Below are 9,957 nucleotides of genomic sequence, written 5' to 3' on the forward strand. Positions count from 1 at the left end.
GTTCTCCTTAAATTGAAAGTCTACTCAAATTTTTATTTATAACTGGATTTCACTTTGTTGAGTTTTAATTGTTAAGGCTAATTTTCAAACTTTACTAACTCATAACTCTTCAGATTTAGTTGTATTGTAGGGATAGTTTAACTGGTAGCAAATCCTCTAAGAGGGCAATTAGCACCTTAAAAAGGTAGCTTTATCACACTTCAAAATCTGCTAAAATCTTCCCTTTGGTTGACACACTAAATATTTGGTTAAACCCCAATTACAAATACATCCCAAATTGGCTAGAGTCTTCTCTAAAGATTTTTTATTAATTGAAAGATTTTCTATGCATTGACGTCAAGATTTTGATTCATAAATTAGTTCCCCGATCCCCATATATTCCCTCTTCATTCTATCTATAACTCAAAAAAGAAAAGACAAAATACTTTTAATTTACTGTGAATAAACTTAATCATCAGCCTCCAAAATCTAACTTAATTAGTAGGGATATTAATCAGATAAGATTCTTGATTTAACTCTCAAACCCTTCTATTTCCCCTTTCTCTGTTGCAAGACTAGAAGTCTTCTTTCGTCCAAGAAAATAGAAAATAAAAATAAACATAGAATACTATATTAAACTTTGATAGAAGGTAGAAACTAATCAATATAAAACTTTATCTTGAATTTAAACAGTGCAAATAGTGCTAACCTGCATCGCATAGTATTGCAACCATGTGTTCGCTCAATAACGTGACCACATCTAGGGAATCTTGCCCACATACTCTCCTGTACTAGCCTCCCAAATTCCAAATCAATTTCATCTCTATATTGACCAGTTTCACTGCATTTAAATCCTGCATGCCACGGCACTTGGCAATTGAAACAAAATAGTCTTTTGCAATTTGGACACAGAGATCTGGTACATCTCTTTTTGCACTCGTTGATGATCAATGTGGAACAATTGTTGTTAGGACAATAACACCTTGGAAACTTTAGCACGAATGAGTTGCAAATACAATCGCTCCATTCGATAAAAAGTTTTTGGGAGATTAATGCTTTACATTCAAGAGGGCTTAAGAATTTGTCACAATCTGAATTGGGGCACTTCAGATTTGCTGTATTCTCATCTTCGACTTTTGCCTTCAAATAATTCGCTATGCAATCCATGCAAAAGTCGTGTTCACAGCCCCCCTTTTTTTGAACTTCTTGTTCGATGACAGGGATCCGAAGCATATCCCCACATGTGAAAGTCGATGTTGATCTTGATCTTGAAGTTGAAGCATTATTGTCACCTCGACGAGATTCATCCATTGCTCTTTTTTACTTCATTTTTGTCTTTTCTTGGAAACTGGATTTTGAGGGCTTTCGTTGTCTAAAGTTTCTTCAGACTAGGAAGGGAAAATTTTCAAGTCATTACTGAATATAAGGATGGGTTTTGATTTTTTTTTTTTTTAAACATAAGAATAGCCAGGGTGGCCTTGATTTATTAGTTTACCCTATTTCTTCATTTTCCATACGGAAGTGGATTTACATCTGGTTGTTTCGAAATAATTCGCTTTCCTAAATAATTTCAGGATCAATTGATTTGATGTGTGTATAGGAGCAATATACATCCCACTCCGACTTGGATTTATACTTATACGTTGACATGGCAAACTAATGCATAATATTCTCTTCCTGTCTACTTAGATCGTTAGGAAAAAAAACTAAACAAGAAAAGTGTTAGGAAAATAAAACCTTCATGATAAACTGTTAGGGAAAACGATACAGGAAAGTGGGGTTTTCTTGAAGTTAAATAAAGTATAATCTTGTGTAGAAGAATCTGATTGAAGTAGGCCAACAGTAAAGGTTAAAGCAATTTTGTAGTGAAAATTTGAGGCAAGAAAAGGAGTTTTCTTTTTTAAAAAAATTAGATTGAGGACAAATTTAAACTGTCACAATTAATACTTGCAATTTTTGTACAATGGCAGGGAATAACCTTGTAATGGCAACGTCAGCCCCCGCCCTGTTGCCCACTACTTCCTCCTGTTCCCGCCCCATCCCCCGCCCAGCTTCTCTCGTGGGGCACCCGCGGGGTTAATAAAAATTTATTATATAATTTTATTGTAGTCAAATTTTAGTAAATAATTAAGTAATAAAATATCAACACATCATCAAATCATTATTCACTGTAATTTTATAATTGAAACCCATAAAAATGATCAAACAAAAACTATTTGAATACAATACAACATGATGAAACAAATACAACTAAAATAATCAAGTTTTCACTTTTATAATAAATACAATCATTAAGTCATTATTGTATTTTTTTTTTGAGAAAAAGTGTTAATGTGTTAAGTATAATTAGCAATTTAGTATAAATGCATTAGTAAATCTAGTATAACTAATTACTAATTTCTATTAATAGACATGTATAATTATTAGTATAATTGATAATATCAACTATATTACATATGCTAATATATATTATATAATACTTATAACTAATAATAATATTATTATTATAAGTTTGTAACTAATTAAATTAAATATTATATATATATATACATATAAATATACATTAATCAAATATATATATATTTTGTGGGTGGCTGGGCGGGGGATAGGGCGGGGATATATTCCCCCGTCCCCGGCCCAATTTCTTAACGGGGGAGAAAAACTCCCCCCCCCCCTCCACCCCAACCCCTGCCCCATTAACTGCCATCCCTAGAATAAGCAAAAGAATAGGACAGGAAAGAAAAAAGGGAAAATGATATAGAAGAAACTACTAACATAAGAACTGTATTTAATCGATGAACAATATGAACGGAAAAGAAGTAGAACGCTCTACATATTTCTTGGCCGATAAAAACTTATACCGGGATGTAGACTGTGTTTATTTATTGATTGATCACATAATTACCTGCACTGGTGCTGTGGTGCACCTTTATTTAGATAAGAAGTCCCAACCGCCAAGGGAGAACTTTCCATTTTTTTTTTTCTGGGAACAGGTGAACTTTCTATAGTAATTTTTTTTATTGTGTTTCTAATCCTCAAGAAAGATTTAGACTAGGCCATATATCATCCTTTCTTGAATGGGCAAGTCTATAGTTAGCTTATTGTAATAATGATGTATATACAAGTCATGCTACACTTTTCGCCCAATACATTAGGTTCCCTTAACAAGTTCAAATCTAGGATTACGAATTTAAATAAATAAATTTCTTGATTCCTCTAACCTTTTATGTGAAATCAAGTTAAAATTGAAGGAGCTATTTGATTCTTTTCTGTGAAACATGTGCATCAGCTATGCTTATTTGCAACGGTGGACCCAAGATTTTGTTGGGGGGCAAACCGAAAAAAAATATAATAAAAAAATGTTACAGCAAATAAAACATAATAAATTTCAGGGATGATTTTAGAAACCTCCCCAAGAATTCTAGCTATTTCACTTATCTACCTTGAAGTTTGTAATATTTCATTGATCTCCCTTGATAGAAATTTGGGCTTGATTGCTTGCATCACATGGTGTGAACTTACTACTATGCCTAAAGACATTATGTATTACTCCCTCCGTCCCATTGAAAGTGTCATATTTTCTTTTTGGGCTATTTCAAAATATTTGTCATGTTTAATATTTTAAACTATTTAAGCTGTGAAGTCTCATTTCTGTCCTCCACTAATGATGTGACAATGCATGTGCTAGACGTACTTTTTGGTGGCTGAAACAAAGCATTGCTTTTTGATGGGTCCGCTTTGACCCATTTGTTTCTTGGATGAAGAAGATTACGGTAAGGAAACCAATTTTTTGAAACAAAAGAGTGCTTTTTTATGGGATCCATTTGTTTCTTGGATGAGTCAATAAAGGGCAAGCTTGGAACAAACGAGTTTACAGGTAAGTGGATGTTACTGTGATTAAAAAGTGTTGTTTTCGAAGTGCGACGGACTTTGCGGGACGGAGGGAGTATTAGAAGATTAAAATCTGACAAATGAGTAATTGGGGCTCAAATTAATTGATGCCAATTGATTAATAAACATAACTATGATGAAGTTCTTAATAAGAAACTATAACTGCAATTGAAAAAATGGCACCAATTGATATGCTAATATGCTCCATTTTTTGATTGACATCAATAACAAGGACAACAAATAGATTTTATACAATCTGAGAAGAAGGCATCTCATAGAAGAAAGAAAACTAAGAAGAAAGATTGAGAAAATAAAGGCCAAACATGAGGGTAGTTTCCGTTGAAACTCGTGTAGCTGTGATAGTAACAAAGTGATTTCATAGTTTTAAAGGAGAAAGGAAATATTATGAAGACAAAATTTGAGATTTTTTTCTGCTGTAAGTCGTAATAATCACAGCAATACAGTAATCAATCTCTTGTTCTCTCAGTCTAATATTAGATCGAGTTTGACAAATAGCAAAACGTGACAAAAGTTATCATCTGTTATATTTATAATAATTGTTTATAGCTTTTATTAATTTTAATTGTTTTACTAATACAACTTGTACAGTTACAAAAGGAGCATTTGTGGGACAATTTTCATCTCTCTCCTCAAAATACTTTTTTAATTTCTTGCATTGGTGCTGTGGTGCACCTTTATTTAGATAAGAAGCCCCCAACTCCCAAAGGTGAACCTATCTTTTCCACTCTTTTTTTCTCTGGGAACAGGTTGAACTTTCTAAAGTATTTTGCACACGAGAGAGATTGTGTTTCTAATCCTCAAGTAAGGTTTAGACTAGGCGGTATATTATCCTTTCCTGGATGGGCATTTCCTAGAATTCAAGTATATAGTTAGCTTATTATAATAATGATGTATATACAAGTATGCTACATCTTTCACCTTATGCATTAGGTTCCGTTAATAAGTTCTAATCTATGATTACGAAATTAAATAAATCATTTGTTGATTCCTCTTACCTTGTTTGTGAAATCAAGTCAAATTTCCTCGCTGTCAAGTTTAAAACTTGAATTCTAAGTCTAGTAATTGGGGTGGAAAGGCTGTGGAAGGTATTTTTTTTTTTAAGTTAAAATTGAAAGAACTAGGTGATTCTTTTCTGTGAAACATGTGCACCAGCTATGCTTATTTTCAATGGCAACCAAAGATTTCGTTAGCACAGTAAGCAGTCAAAATATAATAAAAATGTTATAGCAAATAAAGCATAATAAATTGAGAACAAAAGTTCAATAGATGTTGACCAGCAATAAGATGTTTTTTAGTTACAAAACATAAAGTATAAAACAGATATAAAAATTAAGCTCTCTAGTCATTTTTTACCTAATATTGATGCGTGGCATGCATAATTGTATTTTATAATCCTTCATTTAGTCAAATACATCTATTATTGAATCAACATTGATTTCTCAAATTATTCCTTTCTTAATACATATATAATCAATGTATGAATAAGAAAATCATCATTAAAAGACTCAACAGATATATGAATGATGGATACTTCGATAACATTTAGAAAAGCTAAGACATTTGAGCTTTTCTTTTGTTTTAAAAAAAATTAATGTGGCTTTTTTTTTTTTTACATCCAAGTCAATCTGACATTTTGGGATTGGTTTTATTGCATTTTCAAACTCAAATCACACTTACATTAGGGGCTGGCTTGTTATATATAGGGAAAGGAAAATAACTAACCAATTTTGGGTTCCCAATTTTCACTAAACCAACCTGTTTAATGTTTAGCATCTCCACAGATAAATTCATTACAAATGTGGGAGATTTTAGATTTATTCCAACCCCAATCATTAGATGAACAACAACAATTCTCTATACTACGTGCCTTGAGATCTAACTTAAATACTAATAGGATATTAATAACAAGAACAAGAGATCAAAGTTCAAACTCTCTGGGCAAAAAAACCGAACCCGGCCCAGCCCGGCCCGGCTCGACCCGAAAAATAGGATATCCGATCCGATTTCTCTTAGCAGGGCATATGAGGGTCGGGTACCCATAAAAACGGATATGGATATGGATCAGAAAAATAAAAATTTGTGAGTACCCAACCTGCAGGGTATATTATATAAATATTAAAAAATTAGGGATCATTTTATAATTTTTAATCCAAAGTGTAAATATAGTAGCTCACAGCCTCATATTCTAATCTCATATGACCTGCCTCTCTTCGTATTGTCTGAAGAAAGTGAATATTCTCGGTGAAACTTGAATAAAACGAAGAAAAATTTGTGAAACTTTACCATAAAATTGTTCATTCCTTTCATTCTTTTCATTTGTATTCTACCTTCATCGATCTTTCCTACAAATTTTTCATCAATTCAATCAAAGATTTGTGTTTGGAGTTCTAATTTTTTGTTAGCTAGATAATTAAAACATTTGTGTCTTTCATTTATTTATTTATTTGATTTATTTTATTGCAATTATGTCTCTTAAATTTGTCTCTTTTATTTTAGTGCAAGAAATTTATTTTTCTTTTTCATCACCTTTAATGCCATAGGTCTATTCCAAAGATGTAAGGAAGTTGAGGAAGATTTTTCAAGTTTATTTTGGTTATACTTGCTCCAAAAATAATTAGCTCTGTTTAATTCTTTTTCGGATTTGATTCCATAGTCGACTCATTTGGGATGCAGTCTTGTACTATACACATCCTTAAGGAAGCTGGGGAAGTTGCTAGATACTTATTATTCTTGTGTTTGTTGTGTTGTAGAAGGATGAAATGTGTGAGAATGGTGATGTACTCAAAATTATTATGAAACTTTTTTTTGTCTATTAGATATTATAATTTTAATATGTACTAAATTTATGAGATCGATTTGATTGTTGGATGAAATGTGTGAGAATAGTGATATGTGGACTTTGATTACAATATCTCTACCAATATTATTGGAAAGCATGTTTTTTTTTATTTGAAAACATGTTGATATTAAGTGCAAAACAAATTTTTTTATTGGAAAATAGTTTTTTTTAGGGGCGGGTCATAGGGTAAAGATATGTGAAAATTGAATCAATAAAATTGTATTAGTATTAAATACTCAAATAAAAATAGAAAAAAAACGAGATTTTGTTATTCTTTCTTTTCAAACTTTTCTATTCCTTAAAATATCCGTAAAAAAATTTCTTTTGATTGTTAAATTTTATTAGGAGCGGTTACCTGATGGCTATAAATCGTAATAGCACCAACGGATACCTGAGTAGCGGGTACTCGAAGATATTAGGAGCGGTTTAGGGTCACAAACTGGCTGATCCGATATATTAGGGTCAGATCAGCCAAATTATGTTAAGAGCGGGTATCCGACCCATGCCCACCCCTAACCACAATAAGGTTTGACAGAGGGTGATAGGACCATTCGTTTGGTTTTCCGAATACGAAAAAAAGAAAGAAAATTCAAAGTTCATCGAATACGTCCTTATTAATTGAATAAGACAGAAAAGTAAAAAATGAACTTGTGGGTGTAAAAGTCTCTGACCATTGCTATTGCTATCTTGGCAAATGTTGACAAACGCGATGGTCAACTCACAGTGGTTAAATCTTTTTTTTTTTTTTTTGACAGGCAAAAAAAAAATCAGTGGTTAAATCTTGAAAAAGTCATCGAAATCCTAATTAATGGCCGTCATCTTGAAATTTCATACTTTGATTGGACCAATTATGAAAATAGGATAAGATATTCAGCACCCTTAGTCTCCCAAATCCAGAAAGAATGGTAATTCAAATAATCAACTTGCTATTTATGGACAATAATCATTATTACAGGAAGTATGAAAGAATGACAACTTAACTAGGTAAGATACACTTGTAGTACTATGATAAAAAACAATTGCTGAAGAGATCCTATTCCATGGTTTTCTTTCCATGAATAGAAAATGAACATTATTCACTCGCTGCTAAATACAAAATAATGAATTCAACTTTTGGGAGTAGAGAATGAATTGAATTAGAGACCGGAAGTGAAAGGCACGTTGGTGGCTGGCAACCAAGAATTGCCAGCAATGAAGTTTCCGACGGTGAATTTAGAAGCCTCTGTTGCACTAGTTATCACGTGATACCCCTTCCAGTTTACCCTATTTGCAGTTGACGAACCAGGCCCTGTATTAGCATATTCTCCGTAGTATAAGGTATCTAGAGCAAAATTACCACTCCAGGGCAGCCAACCAGCCGGATCAATTAAACCATCAAGAAATGTTTTCATAAACACCGTTCTTGAATATTGTTGCCATGGCCTTCCAAGATATGTCTTGACTGAGCTCTGCACTGGCTTCAAATCCGAGGCAGCTGTAACTCTGGAATTGTGGATAGATATTCCAGTGTTTTGGTTGGGATCGGTTCTACCTTGTGCTGTGATAGTGTTTGTCTTGTTCGGAGGATTTCTTGAATAAAGATTGCAATTCTGGAAAACAACAGCAGCATTTCCAAATATGTAGTCAACAGTTCCATAGACATCGCATTCGCTGTAAAATTGTCTTTGCGAGTGGACGTAAAGGGTGTCTTGATAGCCTTCAAAGCTGCACTGGTAGAAGACAGAGAGATCGGAACCAGATCGAAGAGCTACCGCTTGGTGATTTTGAGGTCCGGCTGTGTTCCTAAATGTAATTCCTCGAGCAATGAATCCATCACCAACAACCGCTGAAATTATGTAGACAGGAATATTGTCAGCTCCGTTACAATTTTCTACACATGAATATTCAAATACAATTTGAAAACCAACATCACTTTAGAGGGCTGCCATGCACGGACAGAAGAAGTTCTTTATACATCGAGCATGCATGTTGTTAACAAACAATTTCGTGGTGCAATTTGTGCTTGAGAGAAACCTTCCTTGATATTCACTTAAGTTCCAAGTTATGTAAAATCTCTTCTAGCTAGTTGTGTATATATATAAACTAAAATTGCTTTCTTTGTAGGCTTAACTTACCAACTGTTGCAGATTTGAAAGTGGTGGTACCACCGCCAACGCTACTGCTTCCCGTGATAATGGTTTTTCCAATACCATCACCAACCAACATGATATTCTTCAACTTAGTTCCAATCTCCACATTTTCCTTATACGTTCCAGCCTTTACGTGTATCACATACCTTCCATTACCCGATCGTGTCGCTGCAGCAGCTACAGCTGCTGCAACCGTCTTAAAGTTGCCCGAACCATCTTGTGCTACCACAGCATTCGGTGTTGGAGATGAAGACTGCAAGAGTTTCCTGTCGCCCGGAGTCACCCAAGTTGGGAACCCCTCCTTATAACTTGGCTCATTATATCCCACTTTGTTTAGGGATAATGTGTTACTAATCAAACAGCTAACGTTGTTTGACATCAAGGGCACAAGATGATCAGCGACACCAAGTTCAATGAACCCTTGTTTGCAGGTCTCAAGATTGGTGAGTGCTGTGCTGAGCCAAGTTTGTGCATCAACTTCACTGCATTTGGTGGTGTAAGGATCAACAGTTTTGTTAATCTTGACAATGGTGCTTTCATATAGCTCTAAACAATCTTCCCATGCGGCCTTTTCACGCTCATTTCGACATTTTGAGCCGAGGTTATTGGTGTTTTCTTGGGCATGTACGGCACGTTCTAAGGCAAGATTGAGTGACATCTTGAGAAAATCGGACTTCCCTTTTATGGGATAATTATAGCCGTATTTAGGGTTTTGGGACAAGAAATATTCACATGGTTGTGGATATGGGGTTTGTGCACACCATGATTTTATTGATGGTGTTGGAGGAATATTTCTAGAGATAGCTGGAGAAACAAAAACAGTCATGAAAAGAAAAATTGCCAAAGGGAATGCCATTGCTAGCTTAGAGATCAACATGTCAATGGATCGACTTGATCAAGATGGTGAAATCGGAAATGTAAGGGAATAGAATGCTTTGTAATTAGCAAGCTTGTGTGGAGTACTTTCAGGATGAGCTTTGGGTTGCTATATATAGAAGTGCAGGCAAAAACATTGGGCGGTCTAGTCTAAAACGTTGGATGTGGGGTAGGGATGCACCTTCTTCGTTCCTTTTATCATATAGTTGATAAGTAGTAAAG

The 9,957-nt window shown here is 34.1% G+C and overlaps 1 protein-coding gene across 1 annotated transcript; it reads right to left on the reverse strand.

The window, feature by feature from the left end:
- Positions 1-7,673: 7,673 nt before the first annotated feature.
- Positions 7,674-9,751, reverse strand: LOC113765780 (pectinesterase 2-like). The gene is made up of 2 exons (XM_027310029.1): positions 8,845-9,751; positions 7,674-8,555 (listed from the first exon to the last, which is right to left on the reverse strand). The coding sequence occupies exons 1-2, from the start codon at positions 9,734-9,736 to the stop codon at positions 7,867-7,869; spliced, it is 1,581 nt and encodes a 526-aa protein (XP_027165830.1). The 5' UTR covers positions 9,737-9,751; the 3' UTR covers positions 7,674-7,866.
- Between the last annotated feature and the right edge of the window lie 206 nt (positions 9,752-9,957).

This window comes from Coffea eugenioides, chromosome 3, assembly GCF_003713205.1.
Source record: "Coffea eugenioides isolate CCC68of chromosome 3, Ceug_1.0, whole genome shotgun sequence".
In the NCBI taxonomy this organism is placed as follows: domain Eukaryota; kingdom Viridiplantae; phylum Streptophyta; class Magnoliopsida; order Gentianales; family Rubiaceae; genus Coffea; species Coffea eugenioides.

Excerpts from the sequence above, each read along its gene's own strand:
- LOC113765780 (XM_027310029.1), bottom strand. The coding sequence starts at position 9,736 with ATGTTGATCTCTAAGCTAGCAATGGCATTCCCTTTGGCAATTTTTCTT. Across the intron at positions 8,556-8,844 it reads TTTCAAATCTGCAACAGTTG|CGGTTGTTGGTGATGGATTC; the intron begins GTAAGTTAAGCC and ends ACATAATTTCAG.